This window comes from Phascolarctos cinereus, unplaced genomic scaffold, assembly GCF_003287225.1.
Source record: "Phascolarctos cinereus isolate Bilbo 61053 unplaced genomic scaffold, phaCin_HiC Scaffold_4;HRSCAF=312, whole genome shotgun sequence".
Classification (NCBI taxonomy): domain Eukaryota; kingdom Metazoa; phylum Chordata; class Mammalia; order Diprotodontia; family Phascolarctidae; genus Phascolarctos; species Phascolarctos cinereus.
The window spans coordinates 207,586,293-207,608,233 of NW_027555847.1; the positions used below are offsets into that span (position 1 = coordinate 207,586,293).

Sequence of the window (21,941 nt, forward strand, 5' to 3'; positions counted from 1 at the left end):
AATAAGATGCACCTTAAATTTAATAATGCACTGTAAATTTGTGGGTTTTTTCCTGCACTGAAATTCTGATGATGCAATGTTGTGTCATGTAACCTTATAGTATCATATTGGAAGTCACTACATGCATATTCCTGCCAATGCATGCCGGACTTCCCAACAATGTGTCACACGCTTGCCTACCAACACTTGTTTTGGGGGGGGGATGCGTAGGTAATGTGACTTGCCCACGGTCACACAGCTACTAAGTATCAAGTGTCTGAGGTCCGATTTGAACTCAGGTCCTCTTGACTCCAAGTCTGGTGCTGTACCACTTAGCTGCCCCTGTACTTGATTCTTAAGACTTGTCACTGGACTTGATCAATAAGTTATAATTTGCATTTTGTGTATTTATTTGGAAAATAATGTAATCATTACTTTAACTCTGTTACACAACAGATGAAACATGTATGGAAGTTTTTCAAAATTTTCTTCTTTTTCCTTATGCTTCCACTGCCCCTTCCACTTTGGGAACCTATAACTCAAGCTCACAACCCAGAAGTCATCCATGACTCTACTCACTGACATTTCCCAACCTTCTCTCTATTCATCAGTTACCAAGTTCCTTCTTTTCTTTCTTCAAAATCTCTCTCAAAACCATTGGCATCCCTCAATCACCTCTCGCCTGGACAACTTGTACTCTTCCCAATCAATGTCTTTGCCTCCTCTCTCTATTCCATTCTCTACAGTTGTCAAAGGGTATTCTCATCGCTCAAGTTAACGATGTTACTCTACTACCTAGGAACCTTCTCTGGCTTTTCCCCTACTGAGCTTGAAAAGGACAAGGTGCATTCTGGCCATCTTCAGTTGTCTTAATCCTTATTTGGCCACTGAACCCAGATGGCTCTGGAGGAGAAAGTGAAGCTGGTGACTTTGCACAGCCCTCCCTCACTTAAATCCAATTCACTTGCATATCATGGCATCACCTCCCTTATGTCATGGTCCTCTTTGAGAATGAAGGACAAACAGCAACCTCTGTGAATAGAGGAGCTGCCCACTAGGGACCAAACTTCCTGTTGGGTGACACTTGTTCCTTTTCTATCTTTCCTTCTTTCTTCTCTGCCCAAAGGGAATATAAATTTTAATCTCTGAAACTTTTTGTTTCTTGTTTTCATTTTTTTCTCTTAAAGACCAGCCTTAACTCCAAATCACTCTGGTCCCAGAACAAGTCCTACTAGGTCACTGTTTGGGTCCCGACTGGCTCAAAATGAAAGTAAATAACAATTGTTTCTATTTTCACCAGAAACCCTGAGGATCTTCCCCTTTCAGATCTTCTGGTTTTTTTTTTCCAAAAGGCCATTCTTTGCCTCATTTTTATTAAGCCTTAATCACTGAGGTGCTGCCTCAATCAAACTGAGACCTGTTAAAGACCTTAGCTTGAAAAACTCAAGGTACCCCACTGCATCCTGGGCCATTTCCAGTTGTCCTCATGCTCACCTGGCCACTGGACCCATATGGCTCCAGAGGAGAAAGTGAGGCTGGGGACTTTGCATAGCCCTCCCTCACTTAAATCTAATTCACTTGCATGTCATGGCATCACCATCCTGATGTCATGGTTTTCTTCAAGAACAAAAACAAACAGCAGCAGCAATTGAGCCTCTAGGATAAAATACAAACTCCTCAGTGTGGCATTTACAGCCCAGCACCAGATTTCAGCCTACCTTCTCAGGCTTATTTCACATTACTCCCCTTTCACACTTACGCTCCAACTAAATTGGCCCACTTGGTTCCCCAATCTAACATTGTCCCTCACAGACCATGTCATGGGGACTATCTCAAAACCCAGAACCCTCTTTGCTATACAAATTGGCTTGTATAATAAGGTCTAAGACAGATCCTTTATAGTAAGTACCTGTAATGTTATAGTAAATTCAAGGTAACTCATTAATGCAATGATTTATAAGTTTGATGATATAATTTTCTTGGTTGAGCTTTAAAAAATGTTAGAATGTAAGCGAAGAGTTTAATTTTTTTATTCTTTCCCATCCCTCTTTATACTCTCTCCATCTCTTCCTACACAAAAGACAACAAAAGGAATAATACAGGGTTAAAACAGCAGAGGTACAACACACAAAAACGGCTATGAAGAAAGGCTTATTTATAAGAGGAAATAAATGCAATATTTTCCAGGTGGTTAGTATATCAAACAACATTCATAAAACTAATCATACTACATGGGCTCCTTGGCTACAGTAGTATTCTGAAAACAAAAGTTTACTGTTAGGACATAAATATCACAGCCCAGTTTTTATAATTTCAGTGCCATTAAATTCACAAAACTACATTATAGTTAATAAGATTTTAAATATTGTTTCCAAACATTCCTCGACATTTTTCACAGGGGGCAGGGTGTTGGTGGAGAAGAAGTGCTGCAAGCTTTGGAGATTTCTTTATTCACATTCAAAGCTACCTCAATTTCTGGCTACTAAGCTGAATATAGTTTGAACATCTGGTTAACTTCAAAACGTACAAACAGGGGCAGACTTTCTACTACACTTTTACCAATAGCCCTTTTGTTCTCTATGGAGTGGTCAAAGAAAAGGACACAGGCAATCACTTATTTTTATACTAAACCTATGGTGACAGCAGTGTCTTATAACTATTAACCTGAGTCATATTATAGGTCTGAGAATTTCAAATAGTATCTCATGAGATCTATTATCTACTAGAGTGGGACTTGACTAATTTAAGGGTAAGTTTTACTGTTTGGCCTTACAGCTAGGAGTGAATGCTATTAGCCATAACTGTTTCTAGTGTTTTTACCTAATGGTGACTCTACTCATTAGTTCTTCCTCTGCCCTCTCCCCCAGGCCAAGGATTTAGATAATTATAATAGTAGGACTCTGTTAGGAGTTACTATAAAGAAACTTCTCTCAACAATTTACTAAATAGAAGTTACCATATTTTAAGTGAGAGGGCACAAGTGTGACCGACAACAACGTGCCAGATTGCTACTTGGCAGAAATGATCAAATTTCTGCACATTGCTAAGGAGTTCCACAGGGGCAAAACATTAATGGTTGGTTAATCATCAACTAGGCCGTGGAACCACTTTTCAGTAATTCTGTAGGCATTTCCATGATAATGAATAGGAATGGAAAATTAATGCTAATTGGTCTCTGTCAGAAGTGACAAAATTGGTTGTTACATCCACGGAGCCAACTTCTTGAAGCAGGATATGAAACCTACTTTCTACACCCACAGACCACCACTATTTCTCTAGGAGGAAAAGTTTAACCTGAGATTTTCCACTGTTAAGATGGACTGTATTACTCAAGTTACTGTTAACATTCTAAAGGATTAAAGTGAATTACAATATTAGTGAATTACTAAACTACTATACCAGATGGGTTGTTTTAGTTCCCTAAAAATGCCAGTTCAGTTAACCTTGGGTAATGAAATAAGAACAAGTTCAGAGGGGACCATCTCACAGACTGCTATTTCTGAAGTTATCAATATTAATCAGTGAAGACACATTCTATCGAACTTTATGCAAAGACACTATACACAGGGCCTTTCAACTGGCTAGTCTCACATTTTTATCAAGAGCCAATTAGAAGTTAAATGAGAAAGTAAAAACATACTTCCACAACATTTTAGTACACATACTTTGCAGAAACTGTTCCCAAGGACACTATGCCATATTTATGATACTGAATGAAAGAGATGCATCATTCATTTTTCTTCTCCTTTTGTTTGAGGAGCTTGTTTATCTCCCTTTTGGCCATTCCAATGTACTTTGAAATGATTCCATGTTGGTTTAGTCCAGGAAGTAGCAGTAAGAAAGTTACTAAAAGCAAAAAGAAATTAAGTTACAGAACATATATCAAATAATGTGCTTCAAATTATGGCTATTACATTTGTTTTGTCTCTGTCCTAGTATTTACAGTGTTCCTAAAGGAAAAGAACTAGTTCATGTTTTTCTTTGTCTCTGAAAGTACTGCACACATAATAGGTATTACATAAACATTTTTATTTTTCCTTTTATAAAATTGATTTTCCTGGAGTTAAACAAGTAACAACTCTTTTGACAAACATACATAGTCAATCAAGCAAAACAAATTCCTATACTGGTCGTGTACAGAAAATATATGTCTCATTTTGCATGCATCCTGACTCCATTACCTCTGTCAAAAGGAAGGCAGCATTCTTTAAACATTTTTTTTTCAAACTAACAATTGAGTTGGAATCTAATAGTCATACTTTCCAGCTACAGTTAACCAATTCAACTCTTCATTGTCCTTTACTCTCGAATCCCATTCCTCTGTCCTATCAATGCTAACAACTTAACCAAACCCCAAACCTAGACCAACTGTGATCATTTACCTCCTCCACTTCTATTCATGCTGCTGAACAATTGGAAGAAATCACACAACTAATCTGACTAGTCTCACTACGAATTTATGCTTTCTAATCTCAACTGTGCCCTCAAAGAACAAGACAATCTTTTCCACTTCTTCCTAAATGATTCTTTGAGCCACTCCTCAACAAAGGCTGTTTGAAACCATTTTCTTCCCTCAAATTTCTCACACACTCTCTGACTTTCAACCAAGGATCTTGCTTCACTTTCCTGGAAAAAAAAAAGACATCATTTTAAGCATCTCTTTTCTACATCTCGTAACCCCCATTCACTCCTCTGTTATATCTGCCTCTGAATAGGGGATCTATCTTGTTAAAGTCAACCTCCTCTACATGTACCTTGACCTCACCATTTCCCCATCTTCTTCAGCAGTTTGCCCCCATAATCACCCTCCTTTACAATCTTCAATTTCTTTATTCCTTCTCTGATGCCTGCAAGCATGCCCAAGCCTCCTCCATCCTGAAAAAAAAAACCCTCAATAGAACCAACTATCCCTCAAGCTATTACTCTCTCCTGTTTCACAAACCCATTGAAAAAGCTGTTCACACTTACTGCCTCCACTTCCTTTCCTTATTTACTTCTCATCTCTTTGACTCTTCTGACTTCTGACCTCTGACCTCATATGTCAACAGAAAATATTCTCCCAAAGTGAACAGCTTTTAACACTGTTGACCATCTTTTCCTCTTGGAATTTTATGAGATTGTTCTCATTTCATTCTTTTTCCACCTGTCCAACCATAACTTTACTGGTTCATCATATATACACGACAACTCCTAAATGAGATTCTATGATGCTCTGTTCTGGGCCCTCTTTATTCTCTCGCTATACTCTATCAACTAAGTAAACTCACAAATTCACATGGGTTTAATACATTGCCTCTCAAATCTGGTTCTCCCTAACCCTAGTCTCTTCTCCTGAGCTCCACGAGTAAATCTCTAGCTGACTATAGGATACTCAGCCAGGATATCCAGTCAGCATTTCAAAATCGACATACTCAAAACAAAATTCATTCTTGTTGTGCACCCCTCTCCCAAACTTCCCTCTTTCTGTCGAGAAGTCCACCCTCCTTCATGTCACTTAGGTTCCCACCCTTGGCATTAACTCTGATTCCTCATAATCACTCACCCTCCATAGCCAATCAGTTGCCAATTCCTGTTTCTATTTCTACGTTATCTCTCTCTCTTTTTTCCATACTATCTCTCTCAAACAACCCATTATCTATGCTCACTCTACCACTACTTTGGTTCAGGGCCTCATCACCTCTTACCTGAACTTCTGTAACTGACTTCTAATTGGTCTCCCTGCTCCAAGTTTCTCTCTTGTCCAACACATCTCCCATAAAAGTGCCAAAGTGAATTTCCTAAAGTGTAGGTCTGACCATGTCACTTCTCTACTCAAACTCCAGAGGTGCCATATTACCTCTAGGATCAAATATTATAAAATCCCCTGTTTGGCATTTAAAGCTCTTTACAACTTGACCCCTTTCTACTTTTCCAGTTTTCTTGTGACATTATTCCCCTGCACACCCTCTGTACTTCAGACATTCTGCATTACATGATGTTCTATTTCCCACTTCTATGCCTTGGAACTGGCTGCCCTGTATGCCTAGAATGATATATCTCTTCACGTTCATGTCTTAAGAACTGTTTCCTTCCTTCAGAATTCTGTTCCAGTGCCAACTTCTGCTTGAAACATTTCAATCCCCCTAGCTATTAGTGTCTGCCAAAAAAAAAATTTACCCTTACATTTATATTCAATTATATATGTTCATGGTTTTTTCTCTCCTTACAGAATATTAGCTCCTTGAGGCCAGGGACTTTTTCATACACCTTTGCTATCCTCCAGCACAATGCCTGGCACATAGTAAGAACTTACAAAAATGCTCATTGTTTGATAGACAGCGTATCCCTTTGGTTCAGTCGCTAAAAAGGCTTACCAATAAGGTAGGTGAGGAACAGATTGTGGACTTGCTGTCCAATCCAAGCAACTGCAGCAAGAGAAGCAATCATGGTCATGAAGTACTAAAAAATAAAAATGAAAAAGAATTCCTTGTTTACAAAGGTAGGATAATAAAACAATTAAGTTCTTCAGGACTTTGTTATTACCACAAAGCAAATACAAATGATCTATGTTTAAATGTCCTATTTTTACTCTTTACTCAGATCTTCTAATGTAAACCAAATCACTATCCCTTCCACACTGTGACTTTCCCCATCACAATTTTGATATATTGCAGGTGCGCATAAGACATTAAGTGGGAATTTTTTAGGATTTTTGTGGTCGCCACAGATGACACTCAAAGGCCAGCACACAACACAGAAAAAGTTTAGAAACTCAGAAATGCATAAAACATACGTATATAATTGTATAATATCAACCCAAATTTTACAATAAGGTACTATAAACACCCCATAAGAGAAAAAGAAAAAAAATTCAGACTTTTCTCGTACAAAGGGAGGGCCAAAAAATTTTACATGGATTTTCCAGACTTCAGGGTATTGTGTTCTAACCTCCACAACTATATTAGTTTGGAAGCTAACTACTGCTACCCAAAAGACTCTTCCTATAATTGTATTATGTAAAAATAAAGCAATACAAGGGGATATTTATTCTAAATACAGTACAGGTATTTTACTTTTGTTTCAACAACAGATAAGAGAAAAAAAGGAACAAAACCTTCTTATCTACAAGAGGAAATATTACCCCAAAACAACCAAGTACAGATAATGTAACTTTCTGACTTGCATGACCTAAGCATTACTAACCAAAAACCTCATATTTCATAGCCTACAAATATCATGCTACTTTGAAGTCAGATTAACAGACATATTAGACAAATGTGTCAAAATCAAGTACCATTTTAGGCTTTTCTTCCTTCAGCGTGAAGAGGCGCCTCCACCAGCCAACAGCTCTGCGCCGTGTCTTAACTAGATTGCTGCAAATTTCATGGAATCTTTGCTGTTGCTCAGTAGTCCTAGTGAAATAACAACACCCAACCACCCCACTTTTACTGTGAGCAAATTTTATATAGAACAAGAAGTCATATACACAATTTTACCATCTTAGATTTTAAGATTCTCTCTACTAAAGCAAAATTTGGCAAAGAACCACAACAAAGCAAGATATTTTATACTCTACATGTAGAAGGCATCATAAAATCATGTGGCTCCAAAACCATGCTTTGTAAACCTCATTAATTTAATTTATTATGCATAATTATTAATTTAATTTAAAGAGCCACCTATCTACTCTATGGTCTATAGGATTTAATATAATTCATTACTATACAAGAATACAGAGAAAACCTTGAAGAGTTCTGAGAGGCTGCCCACATAAGAGGGGTATATGCCTTACCAGCCTCAGTCTAAGTTCCCATGGAAGCAAGAAAGGGTTACAAAGTTTCTAATCAATGGCAAAAAAGTCTATATTCAATGCAATGTCACCTTTAGACCTGACAATGGTATACATCTACTCAAAATCTTCAATGATTCCCTACTGCCGCTAGGATAAAATATAAAAACTTCAGGCTGGCATTTAAAGCCCTCCACAATCTGGCTCCCACCATTTCCCTCCCCTCCCCGTATTCTATTATTCCCTTTTTCAAGCAGTCTATTTTATTCAACCTGGTCTGTTAAGCTGCTTCCTAGAAATAACTGTAAATTGTGTGTGTGTGTGTGCCTCACCTATGTCTTGAATCCCTAACTTCCTTCAAAGCACTGCTACGTGATGCCTTTGTCTTGTCTTGTCTTCTAAGAAATCAAGAGTCTCTTGTTTTAATTCTGAGTAGGCATTCACAAACACAAAGTATACAGCTTTAGTGGACTGCAAGCTTAAAGTAAGTCAAATGATATGGCATCCAAATAATATGACTTTAGGCTGCCTTAAGAGAAACAGGACCCCGAATAAGGAAGGAGGTAGTCTAATTATACTCTTGTTATAGTCAGATCACATCTAGACTACCTGGGTCAATTTTTGGCATCACATTTTAAGAAGGATTGGGTAAGGAACCTTAAGCTCGCGCTATATTAGAAGGTAAAGAAGATAGGCATATTCAGCCGGAAGACTTGAGAGTAGATATTATAGCAATTTTCCAGTATTTGAAGAGCTGCCTTATGGAAAGTTTCAAGGAACAGGTCTAAGAAAAATGGCTAGGTTACAAAAATGCAGATTTAAATCCAAGATAATAACATTTCCTAACAATAAGAGCCATTTAAAAGTCTTAAGGGCTGGGAAGTATTAGGATATAGTGAGATGCCCTTATTAGAGGTCCCTAATCAAAGTAAGCATGGGTTAGACATTTTTATACTTAGCTGACCCCTTAAGGTCTTTTCTAACTCTGAGATGAAGTGATTTGTATTTTTGGAGGTTTGTATTTCAGAAGTCTTCCCCCCCCCTCCCTTTTTTTATTTAGAGAAAAAGATTTATGGATTTAGTAATCAAATTTTAGGAACAAATGATGGCTACAAAATCTGTACACTCTAATTTTATTTAATCACTTTTTAACAAAAATGTAAGTGTATTTCAACATAGTAAAAATAAATACTAAAAGAATATAAAATAGCTTGTATTTGGGGGTTATATAAAATAGCATTTTTTCTTTAGGTTATATAATAAAAAGCAGTATATGTGTACTGCATACACATGGACATTTATATGAAACTGCCATGCCAGCCATTCTGGAAAACAATTTGGAAGTATGCCAAAAAAGTGAACTGGGCACACCCTTAGGCCCACAGATGCCACTTTTAGGTCTACACCCCCAAAGTGACCAAAGAAAGAAGAAAAGGACCCATAAATACAAAAAATATTTATAGGAGCTCATTTTGTGGTGGCAAAGAACTACAAACAATACCTATAACTGAAAGTAGAAACCAGCTGAGGAATGGTTTAACAAATTATAGTACATAAATATAATGGAATGATGAAGGGGACAATTCCAAAGGATGACTTGTAAGAACTGATGCTGAACCAAGAGAATAATTTGTACAGAAAACAACAATAACATAAAGATAAACTTAAAAGACTACAATGAACAACCATGAAGCAAAAGCGCTAAGGATGAAACATGCTACCAAGAGTAGGCAGAAAGAAAAGAAAAAAGACTTGTGCATTGAAAATGAAAAAGAAAAATGAAAAATGCTAAGGAAGAAAATCTATAATGCATACGGTTTATTCTGAATCATTACACTGAAAACCTCATCTCATTTTTGGCACGTTCATTAATTTGTTATGGATTTGGTTAAAAGGTTACATGAAGATTTTTTTATAAAATGAAAGAATAAGACCCATAGACTTTCAAGAGTATGGTCACAATTTCATATAATAGTCAAGGAAACATAGATCTGCAACCATAAATACCATCTAGTCCAAACTATAAATAGAAACCCAGAGAAGTGACTGAAGTCACACAGCTAGTTAGTAACAGAGTTGGTTCTTGAATCCATGTTTCTTGACCCCCCCAGTTTGGAGTTCATTCTACTCACTTGAGTAGCCTGTTCTTATGAATGGCATTTATTTGTAAAATTTAAAAAAATTTTTTTTTTCAAATTTAAAGTTTTATTTTTTCCATATGCTTTTGAGTTGAAAATTTTTCTCCCTTCCCCCCCCCAAGACGGCACACAATCTGATATAGGCTTTACATTTACATACCCATTAAACATATTTTCACATTAGTGAAGTTGTAAGTAAAAATTAAAACCAATACGAGGAACCATCAGAAAGATGAAACAAAACTCAACAGAAGGTAAAAATAAGTGATAGCGATTCAACTTCCATAGTTCTTTCTTTGGATACGAACAGCATTATCCATCCTGAGGCCTCTGGAAATGTCTTAAATCCTCATAATGCTGAGAAAGGTTCAGTTTAACAATCTTAGTCATTGCATAACGTGGCTGTTATTGTGTACAAAGTCCTCCTGGTTCTGCTCACTTCACTCAGCCATCAGACCATATAAGTCTTTCCAGGTTTTTCTGAAGTCAGCCTGTTCATCATTTCTTATAGCACAATATAAATTTTTTTTTATAGTTAAGATTTCATGGTGAAAAATCAGCTTGTTTTTCAAGATTTGTTTTCAGATGTACCATAGGAAATACATAGTAACTTCACTTCCCACCAGGTTTAAAAAAAAAAAAGGGAACACATTCACCACAAATAACATATTTTCAGTGGAGGTTAAACTTCTTTCAAGGACTAATTCAGTTAGTTTCAACTAACTCCTTACTTAATATTGTTAATTCAGTCGTATTTCTCAAAAGCAATTCTTTCCACCAGCCAGAAGTATCTTTCCTCTTAAAGATACTTAACCATTTTTACTCTGCCTTCTTGATGAATGTTAAACTCTGAATCCTAGACATATAAGCTAGCAATTAAATTAGGCATCCTAATATAACAACAAACTCACCCTCCCCTCAATGCTAAGTATATTGAGTTACTAAAGTATTACTTAACTTACCACTTATTGGAGCCAAATATTCTAGGAGCAAGAATGGGTACAAGGTAGTCAGCCAGGCACAAAAACATAACGAAACTGGAAACACCAGAAAGAACAGATGGATCTAAGTAGTAGATCAAACTATTAAAGAAAAAAAAACACCAAGATTTAAATATCAGATTAGTAGACATTTTATCCCATAAAATCAATAAAAACAACAAAAATATAAAAAGCACTGATCTAGATGAAGGAGTAGATACAAAATTGTGACAAGGTAAGCATGATTCTAATACCTCAAAGAGCTTAAAAGTCTAGATGAGTTTAGCAGCAATATAGTTATAATATACATTACATAATAAATGCATTACAGCATTATAAAGCAAAGCTTACATAAATAATGAAATGTGAGAAAGCTGACCTAAGAAAATGCATTCTTTACAGACTATACATTACAAAAGATTTAGTGCACTGCAAATGGGAAGCTTAATAAAGGTGCAAGTAAATACTAATGGCCAATATCAAAACAACAACCTCAAAGCTCACTTACAGGAATACCAAAGAAACAACACCCATGACTGCAGGTGGAAACCAGGCTCTCTCCCATCGAAGGATTTTATCAGCTATTAGCATCACTTCTCCCCATCCTTGTAACTGTTCTTCCAGGCTGGCAGTTTCTGCAGCCTGTATACAAGAAATACTTAAAATAGTCATTACAATATTCTTAACAGTAGTTCTGGCTATCTAAAAGGTAAATTCCTTTATTGTGCTACAATGTTCATAAAATATCTATTCTCAGCTGAAACCAGCCAATAATTCTAATTTTTTAAAAAGTCATAAAGGTCACCCAAATGTTAATGACAGAAAGACCCCCTTACATATCAAAATATTTATAGCAGAATTTTTCTGTACAAGCATAGAGCTGAAAATAAATTAGATTTCCATCAACTGCAACTAACTAAAAAAGTTGTGGCACATCAATGTGATGAAATAATACTGTGCTAAAAGAAATGATGAAAATGATATGAATAAAGAAAAGCATGAGATTTATGAACTAATAGTAAAGGAAGTAAGCAAAATGGCAAAAAGAAGAAAACAATGAAAACTAAATAAAAACTCTGAAATAGACAGAGGACACCTGAGTGAGGTACACTGCACATGATGTCAGACATTTCTGATGTACTGATTAGTTTTGTTGAACTATTTTTCTTCTTTGCTGTACAAGATAGTTCTCTAGGAGGAAGATGGGAAAGGGATAAACTGGGAAATGTAGGGGATATAAAGATAAAAGACACCAAAAAATTAATAGTCATTAGGCTGAAATATTAAATTTTTATTTAATGTAACTTTATCAATGGATTATTAATTCTAGGTTTAGGTCTCAGTAGTTTCTAAAACAAAAATCACCATTTTAGCAAACCCATCAATTTGGGCAATAAAAGGGATTTACATCTTTCTTGGACTAAGAGAGTCTCTACTATGTCTCAATTTTCCAAGTTTTTCCAGACAACCTTCAATTTCCAAAACAGCTTTTTTGTAACAAGAAACCACTAGTTTTTTTTTAACATCACTGAAATCGAGATATTTTGCATTAGTAACATAAAACAGATGAAGTCTAATTTCATCAAATTGGGATGTTTCATCTTAAACTCAACACAACTTCCCCTTGCAGTTTGTGGAAGAATCTGAGAAACTCAAATTGTCACAAAGTGAAACTCTTGCATGCAAAATATAGCAGAACTAGCATAGCTGATGTAAGAAAAATGAGTAATATCACTAAAAATTGCTTGCAATCTGAAAACTAATGTTAAATTCAGTTGTTTCTAAAAATCACTTAGAATTAGATTTCCTCATTTGCAAAATGAAGGGGTAAAAAAGCTCCCTTCCAACTCTAAATCTTAAAATTGCTATCTTACTAAAATTCTACCAGGCCTAATATACTTCATGACCTCCATGAAATTACTATGTCAAACTCAAAGGTTTTCTACCTCCACACTTTTCAATTAATTGAATTGACCTTCCAGAACACAATAGGGGAAAGAACACTCAGGTTTTCTAAGCGATCTGACCCTGTCAAAGTGTATCTCCAGATCTGAATTTTCTAATGTCTAAATAATCTCGAAGGCCCTTTTCCAGCTCAGAGCCCGTGACTGCCTTACACCACAATCCCAGTCAAATGACAAACATTCCACTGGTCTTCCAAAAATCACGCCGAAAGTAATCTGCTGTCTCCAGTTCATTTCCCCCCTCCCCATTTTCTCTGGGCAGCTAGAAGCCTTCACCCTTAGATGAGCTCATAGGAAAACTGGGGAAAATTCTATTTCTGCTCAACTTGGATGTTTTCCCCGAAAGGTAGCAGAAGCGCGGGGAGGCGCCGCGCAGAACACGGAGGATTAGGTTGAAACGCCTGACCAAGCTCCAGCACTGGAGGGTCAGGTTGGATTTACTTCCTCTTGCACACATTCACCTCTCCCTCCCAACCCCCACCTTCTTAGGACGACTAAACAGAAGGCCTTCAGCCTGCCCCGCCCAACGCAGGCTCCACTCAGGAAGTTAAGAGCGGATCTTTAGACAGTCAAACGCCTGGGGAAGCGGGTGAGGACGGGAATTAAGAGCCTCCTCCGCCCCGTAAACCTAGACCTGGGGCGACCAGGCCAAGAGACTGGCCGCCGTACCTAACAAACCCAACGGGAGGATGGCCTGGGGCCTGTCTCCGCTACGGGTTTCAGGGCCACTCACCAACACGTTGCTGCTGCGATTGTCCCCTTCAGCCATGGTCACTGTAGCACCTCTCAGGATAACCAGCCGGCGCCTCCGGGTCCCTACATAAAAAATAGTAACACCACAACAACAGCCCTTCGCAAGATCCTTAACAGACAACGGCCTTGCGACCCAGGCCTTTTTATGGGCCGGCTCCCTTTCCCGACAGGCCTCGCGAGCCTGTCTTTTTATTGGTAAAATTCAGGCGAAGCTGAGGCTCATACCAGCCAACCACGAGCCAGTGCATATTTTCAAAACGAAGCAGAGAAAGATGTAAAGAAAGCCCTGGGTTGAGGGGCGGGGAGCTGAGTTGGTTGGCCAATCATCCCTCGTATCCGTTCTAAAACCCTTCCTCCCCTCCCCTCCCCTCCACTTCACAGGTTCGGGAACCGGTTCAACTGTCACAGGTAAGGAAAGGATACGAGAGCGCGCGCGTGTGCGCAGAATCAGACGCAGGCACAGATATTTTTTTCTCTTCTCCCATCTGTCGTCTTGGTAAAATGACGAAGCGCCCAACATAGCAGTGGTTCTTTGTCCCTTTACCCCAGACGAGAGCTTTCCGATTATATTTCATCCCCATTTTGCAAAACGCCACTAATGAAGACAGAAAATTGTCGTATTTAGGGAAGGGAGGGGCTGGTGTTTGATTTTTATATGACCGGGGCAGCTGAGTAGCACCAGCCCGTGAAGTCAGGAGGACCTGAGTTAAAATGCGGCCCTCAGACACCTTGGGCAAGTCACAACCCTGATTGCCTCCAATTTTTTTTTTTTAAATATGGATGAACAAGCTTCTTCGAGCGTCTCCTGGGGTATGTCTAATGGGTCTGCTTGGTAATACCCCTGGCGACTAGTGTGACTGGGCCCGCCCCCCCCCTTCTGGGGCTTAGTGCCATGTGACTGATCAAGTTACTACACCTCCCAACCTTTGCCACTACTCCCGTCTCCAGCTGTACCAAAGGCCTAATTAGAGAGAGACAAGACACAGACAAGATCACATAGTAATGATTGCTCATTTATGTAGTGCGTTAGAGTTTGAAAGGGGCTTTATAAGTATTTTATCCTCATAACCACCATAGGGTAGGTGCTAGTATACTTATTTTACAAAAGTGGAAACTGCTCAGTCGCAGCAAGCATCCGAGGCCGTTTTTGAACCCTGGTTTTCCTGACTGCATATGCATTGCTGTATCCACTGGGCCAGATAGCTGCCCCCAAGATAAGATGCAGAAATTTTTTTTTAGAAATTGCTTACCCACAAGTTCGTAAGAAGCAAACTCTGTCCCTTTTAAACTATCGTGCACATTTGGATTTAGCATTAGGAAATATAACAGCTAAACCATGAACTTTTATAGAAGGGAAAGTAAGACTTTCCCCAAAATTTGCAGTTATGCTTTGTATCAGATTCCCCCGAAGATCGTACTTCTGAAGGCAAGAGAAGGCATATACAGTATAGTGGTTGTAGATAATATTCAGTGTTGAAGAAACATTTAAGAGCTCCTTTGTTTTGTGGAGGGTCAAGTGTGGTAGGAAAAGTTAAGATGAGAAACCTCGTTTTTTTGAGGGATGGGAAGAGCTGGCAGGTTGTTGGGGAGTATTAAAGTTGAATAGGTAAGGTGGATATGCTCAACTAAAGTTAAGCTCCCCAAAAAAGGTCTTGAGAATAAAGTGGAATAATTGATGTGGAAACTTTTTGTCTCTTTCACAGAATTGCAGGAATATATTTTTATTTTGAAAATCCTGCCCTAAGAAGGAAGCTGCTTTAGGCCAGGTGGTAAATACCTGTGGTAAGACAATACAGAATGAGACAGAATGAGGTGCTATATGAAGTATTATCCATATTGTAGAGCCTTCTTGTGCCTTTATTCCATATTCACAGCCTAACAGTTACATGGGTAAGGTTCTCTTGAGTTTTCCAATAAGTTCCCCCCGCCCCCTTTACTACTGAAGTTTCCCATTAGCATAGTTCTGGCATTTTTTTAAGGGGAAAAAACCCTATGGAGTTAACCGATTGTTAATGTTTAAATTATACACAGAAAAAAATGGATTAGATCTTTACTAAATTCTCTAAATGTTTTACTTAAAATACATGCTTCATACTATATAATCCCCCAGCCCCTTTCCATTTTATAATATACACAGATGGGAGGTTGTATTTATTTACTTTGAAAACTGCTAAATCATAACAGGACAAACACACCTACTAGCAGACTTTGCAAATTAAGCTGATAAGCTATCCAACTTTTGGGTAAATTTATAATTGTCTTTATTTTGAAACTAGTATGTTTGGATTTAAAAAAAAAACACCAAACTCTCAAAATGAAGCAACTCAATTGGAGCCATGAAACCACAACTTCTCTGTATGATTTTTAAGGTTTTTCAGTTTTGCAACCTGAACTTCTTTTGAAGTGATAATTCTTTCATCCAATTTGATAAACATATACCGTTAAACATTTAAAAAATTATGAAAACTTGGTTGGGGGTAACAAACAATTGTACACATCTAGAGCTGTAGGAAGGTAAGACTTTTTATATTTAGTGTTAGGGTTAGAAAGTATTTTTAGTACTCTGAGCAATAAATTCAGAATTTAACATTAGCCCAGTTGAATTTAAACCTTTATTTCTTGAAAAAGGTATTTTATACAATCTTTGCCATGTTGATGCAATATATGCACAAAATTTGCTTGTAAATTCCCCCCCCCAAAAGATGCATTATTAACATTTTCAGGAAGCTGGTGTGATACACTCACAAAATTGGGGAGGCAATACAACCTTTGTACAGAGCAGCCACTTCCTTTTATACAGTTCTGTTAGGAAAAAGGAAGATTCATTTTAAATTATTTGCCCTTACAATAAAGGTAAATGGAGAAATTTTTCATGTCACACATTGATTACCATTAGAAGTGGTAGAAAAAGGTGTTTCACACCAGAAAAAAAGTAATGGACAAAAAAAAAAGTAATGGACAAGGGGTATAAATTGTTGAGCTGAACAAAACATTTGAGGTTTGAATCTTGTAAAAATATGCTTATATTTAAATCAGCCTGTTTTTTTTTTAAAAAAAAAGCATCTTTCCACAACTCTGTATTTCTGAGCAACATGCAATTCTTTACTATTTACCACTTTTGAAAATACATCTAATAACTGCATTACATTTTTACATTATTAGTACAACAGTTTTTCCTTAATAAACCCACACAACTGAGTATGGAAAACCAATTGATCTATAGTCTGCTTATTTTACAATCCACCCTTTAAAATGAGAATTGATTCTCTTTGGCTAGGGCCAAGTGTTCTGCACTTCTTGTTAATGAGACTGAAATATTGCTATTCCCAATACAGGTATAAGGAGCAGGAAAAGTACAACAAAACCCACATAACTTCATAGTATGGTAAATTTCTTTTCCATCCTATCTCTCAAAAAACCATTTACCTTATCTAGATAAGCTACCATGGTTTTTTTCCCTAAAGGAGGTACTTTCTAACTACAGACATCAAAGCATAAGCCATATTCTTTCAGTGAATGTTATGTTAACAATATTCTACCTCTAAAGCCTAAGGAAAATAAAATATCTTAATTCAATTTTATTGATAAGGTATAAGCCAAGTGAGAAAGGAAAGGTCACTGATTTTAATATTTATCAAATTTCATGTAAAAACATCAAGAGTGATAATAGTAAATAATTGGTCATTTTCTTTTGAATAAGCAGCTCAATTTGGCTTAAAGAAATTGGCTGAATTGTAGTTTTATGTCCCAAAAGGAGGGGAAACTGCCAAGAGGAGCACAGAAAAGGAAACAGCTCCTTTTGTTCTCATGCTACTCAAATAAGCAACCTTCAAAAGTAATTACAAAAATGTTAAGAAGAATGGAAGGGGGAAGACTTTTCAGGCTTAAAGTACTGCCTATAACTTGAGAAGGGACTTTAGATGACACTTATACTCTAATATTTGGCTGTATTCACACTGCCCTGCTCAGATATTTTAAATGGCTCTTTCCTTAAAATTTTACAGATTAGACCAACCAAACACTGGAGAAAACCCCTACAATGCAGGTAACACAACGCTGGAAAACCATTTAGAAGAAGGTGGAGAGACAGGATTAATTGGAGTGCTAGATGACTTTATCTTAAATTTCAGCCTTAAACTTTGGCATCTGAAACCTAATAATAAAGAATTTAGCTTGGGCTGTGATAGTGGATCAGCAGTTCTACTTAAACTCTTAGTCCCTAGACAGAAAGGAAAACTATGCACGAAGACTATAAGATCAAATCTAGAGATGCTTAATACTCGTCCAAATAATCTAACCATGAAGAAAGCTGCATAAAAACTGGTCATGAACACAATGGGACAAACACATTAAATAGACCAGCGAAATTGCTACAGGTACTCCACAAACTAGTATACCTCCAGAGCTTTTTCAAGTAAACATTTCTCAAAACAAAAAACAAAGATGAGCAGGCAATTCCAATGACTCAGACAACATTCATAACACTGAGGATAACTGAGTCTTGAGAGAAAAGAAAAATGGCTGCTTGTAGATGTCAACCTAAATCAAATCATAAAAAAGAAAACCTGCCTTGTTTTCCATAGCTGTTTTGTCTATTACTAAATACAATTATGATTTCATAGCTGCTTTATCTTTACATTTTACTATGGACATTTTACCATTTGATCTGCTACAACACCGGTATCTTTTTAACCTATGTATGTCTTGAAAATACTGGTGAATATTCTTATAGAAATCTAAAATGGCAAGGCCATTTATAATTTAAATTTCATGAGGAAATCAAACTACTATGCAGTAAATATCAATATACATTTAGAGTCCCAAGTTAATGTTTCTGAAAACAAAACATTTCTTGTTTTGATATCGTTATCTCAAATGTTAAAGGGACCATTTTGTCAAAGGTCATGCATGAGTAATTTACTAATGTGTATGGGTGCTATTTTTCATAGTAAAGTTGTTTCACTGTATTAGCTTGGACAAAGTGCCAAGGCACCTGTGAAGTCTGATACTTCTTGGAATTTTCTATTAACCTTCCTTACTAAAGAGGAAGCCATTTCCAAATAGGGGCCAATTTGTGTGTTGGGCTAGTATGCTTTTAAAAAAAAGCATATCATTCTAATAATATAAAGAAAAAGCAGCTTCATTTTTGGATATTAGGAGGTAACATCTGAGATGAAATAAATTCTCACAGCTTCTAGAAAACAGCAGCATGCAAAATGCATTCTGGCATTACTATTCCAGCTTAAGTTGTTTCATTAAAATAAGGTTCACTATAAACAAAGTAAAAAATTGTGATAGGATCTTTTTTTAGGCACATGGATAGTCAAATGCCATCTTTCTTGCAATACATGGCAAAATGTTTAGAAGGCATCTATAATGAAATGCATTATCTCATAGGTATCAAATCAGAATAATGAAACAATCAGAAAATACAAAAAGCTAATGAGTATATGGAATTTTTCTTAACACTTCAAGTCTGTGAAAACTGGAATGTGAACTCTGTCCAAAAATTTAATAAGTGTTTGAAAACTATACTGAAAGTCAGGTTTTAATCTTGTTTTACTTTTTGTTAATACATGATTTGAAAATTCCTATTCTGAACCAGGATTCTAGTTTACTTCAGTATTAAAATGCAATGGTAAATTTAAGGAAACTTTGATCATGAGTTCACTGTCATGTATTACTGAACAGTAAACTATCAAAGTCATGCTATAAACTAAAATACTTCACACACAACTTTAATAATTTAACTGAACAAAATGTTGGTGGTTCTTCTTACTAATGTTACATGTAAAAGTACTAATATACCACATGAACTAAAGAATTTTAATTTTGCAAATTAAAGGTATCAAATGAGGAAACTGAATTAAAAAAAACCATATCACTCTACCTCCAACAGAACATCATTTTATTGTTTATCTGTCATCAACAATGTAAAACTCTTACTAGATATTCTATTCTGGTTTTTAAAAAAGGTAAAAGATTACATTGGATTGGCTACTCTTTTATGAAAGAAACTACAGCAATCACGGTAGAATGAGCTTTGAGGGAAAATTTTGAATGACTTGCCCCTCCCACCCCCTATACTTACTCTGCAACAGCAGAGAGAAGTGTACATTAAATCAAATGCCTATTAGATTAATTACTTTTAAATGCACAGTGACAATCTGGGAAACTGTACATGATAGAATCACAGAAATGACTTAAATAACCAGAATTACATTTTGTATGTGATCATTCAACCTTTAAGTAATCCTTGAATTTTCAATGTTTTCAGTGCTTTTGGAGAAATTTCCATTTATTAAAAAGTATCCAGGTTAATAGTATTGAGACTGAACTACGTGAAATACAAGGATTGAAATAAAAGTTTATTTGAAATATGGCTAATCTACTAGACTAGGCAAAAGGGGACGAATGAGGATGGGCAGGGTAGAAGGGGGGGCAGAGAAAGGAAGAACAAGGAAAAGGCAGGGGGAAGGGAGAAACCCAGACTTTTTCTTCATTTCAGAAGTTCTTCCATTGCAGTGTATCTGTTATACAGCTCTCTGCTTTCAGTCCATTTCTGAAGTTCATATTGCGTAGACTTTTTTTTTTAAACTTACTGGTCAACCCAACCAGTACTGCTGCCACACAACAAGTGTAACACAAGAATCTGAATGCATCAAATCTTCCTTTGCTGTGATTTCTTCATGGCCCCAGTTTTCTGTTTCTCTTTGAATGGGCTTTGGTATTTCCTGGATTGTACACACAGGGTCAGGTGGAATGGAGTTCCAAATCACTCTGCACTCTGTAGCATTCGGATTTCTTTCTGCAGCTAACCTCCTGACACGTTTGCAGCTGTTCCATAGCAGAAAGACAATTGTGGTGTTCAGGCAGTGAACTTTCACCCTTGACCCTGGGGTTGCAGACCATTGTGTTTAGTGTATCCCTGAGTGCAGCTATCTTGCAGGATTCACTTCCTAGTGCACCGAGATTTCCTAGGTTTCCTCAGATTAAGCCCCAGTATGCATCACCACCGACTGTGGTGTGGCTATGGATGCCTGAGGCCGAGTTGATTCTAGTAGATGTCTGACCTCACTTAACCAGACTGATCTGTGGTCTTCCCATTCATACCCAGGCTGTCCAACCTTCATACAGCTGAGCCAAGTTATCTAGATTAGTTGCTTCCTTAATCACATAGTCAACCTGAAACCAAGCAAAGCAAAAAATGTTTAAAACTGTAACAATTTTTAAAATAGGTAAACTGGTTTGGGAATAGAACTGAAAAGATTGCGATTCCCAAATGAGGCAGCAGTTTAGATGACTCAACTAAAACTTGCAAGAGCAACTGGTACATTTAAAAATTATAAGGCAAACTTTTAGGGAGAGTGAATTCTAAGAAGAATCCTTACACTGTGCAACACAGGTTTAAAATCTTGAATACTTGTTGTAAAAAGTGTGCTTTAGGTACATTCTAAAGAGTACTGCAGTTGGAGTCAGAACCTAGTAAGTCTGCAGCTTACTACCTGTACAATATTGGATAAGTCCCTTAACTTCTCTGGGTGCCTCAGGTTCCTTATCTGTATAACAAGAGGGTTAGACTAATGATCTTTGAGGGCCTTCTAATTTTAAACTTATGATCTTATGAATGTAAAGCAAATAGGGTAAGGTCCACACATGAATAATGTGTAAAAAGTATAAAAAGTTTCCTTATTACAATTTCTAATTACCTTACATTATAAATCAATGATATTATGGGATGTTAAAGCATTACTTCTAAGTACACACAATCCTCTCCAAGCTACTTAATTTTTCTCATTTGTAAAAACGATACATTAACTATTCTACAAGAAAACTGGAATGTGCCACTTATCCACATCACAGTTTCCATTACAACTAGTAGGCAATCTATGTATGTATGTATGTATGTATGTATGTATGTATGTATGTATGTATGTAGGTGGAAATATCCTCCTTCTGTTTGACAAAAGCTGGGACAGATATTCTCCAAGTCTTAGGCAATGTGTAAAGCAAAGTCTGTTAAGACACTGGGAGGCTTCTGATAATAAGCACTGATCTCTTGATGCTGAAAACATTCATTACCCTTCAAAATTTTTAAGAATTCTGCCTTTCTGAACCAAGGAACACACCCTCAATTTCTAATTTTTAAGCCCAGATATATAATAATAAGTAATAAAGGTATTTGTTCAGCATGATTCCCAGTACATTTTCAAGACGCACTTATCAAGCATCTATCAGGCACTATGTTAAATGCTGTGGATTTCAAGACAGTCTGGGAGTGGGGGTGGGTAGAAGAGGAAGGGAGGGAAAATGATGAAGACCAGGAAAGGTCTTCCTAGAAGGTGAGCTTTTTGTTGAG

The 21,941-nt window shown here is 36.9% G+C and overlaps 2 protein-coding genes across 6 annotated transcripts in view; both read right to left on the minus strand.

Moving 5' to 3' along the window:
- Positions 1–1,993: 1,993 nt before the first annotated feature.
- ARL6IP1 (ARL6 interacting reticulophagy regulator 1) lies at positions 1,994–13,842 on the minus strand. Of its 2 annotated transcripts, none has more exons than XM_020965324.2 (6): positions 13,563–13,834; positions 11,374–11,507; positions 10,848–10,967; positions 7,253–7,370; positions 6,333–6,417; positions 1,994–3,825 (listed from the first exon to the last, which is right to left on the minus strand). In XM_020965324.2, the coding sequence occupies exons 1-6, from the start codon at positions 13,596–13,598 to the stop codon at positions 3,707–3,709; spliced, it is 612 nt and encodes a 203-aa protein (XP_020820983.1). In that variant the 5' UTR covers positions 13,599–13,834; the 3' UTR covers positions 1,994–3,706. The 2 variants fall into 2 exon arrangements, with proteins under 2 accessions (XP_020820983.1, XP_020820985.1); XM_020965326.2 differs by lacking the exon at positions 1,994–3,825 and adding an exon at positions 3,987–4,605 and having other exon boundaries at positions 13,563–13,842.
- Positions 13,843–16,176: 2,334 nt separating this feature from the next.
- Positions 16,177–21,941, minus strand: part of SMG1 (SMG1 nonsense mediated mRNA decay associated PI3K related kinase) — a 122,605-nt gene continuing 116,840 nt past the window's right edge. For all 4 annotated transcript variants that reach the window (XM_078152865.1, XM_078152864.1, XM_020965321.2 and 1 more), the window contains one exon: positions 16,177–20,767. In XM_078152865.1, the coding sequence (XP_078008991.1) occupies positions 20,690–20,767 (78 nt within the window). In that variant the 3' untranslated portion in view covers positions 16,177–20,689. The remainder of the gene's footprint in view (positions 20,768–21,941) is intronic.

What these genes read in the sequence shown, in the direction of transcription:
- ARL6IP1 (XM_020965324.2), bottom strand. Translation starts at nt 13,598, where the DNA reads ATGGCTGAAGGGGACAATCGCAGCAGCAACGTGTTG. An exon ending in GTTGTTTCTTTGGTATTCCT is followed by an intron (nt 10,968 to 11,373) that starts GTAAGTGAGCTT and finishes TTTCTTTAATAG; the next exon opens with TTTGATCTACTACTTAGATC. An exon ending in ATATTTGGCTCCAATAAGTG is followed by an intron (nt 7,371 to 10,847) that starts GTAAGTTAAGTA and finishes TTATTTCACTAG; the next exon opens with GACTACTGAGCAACAGCAAA.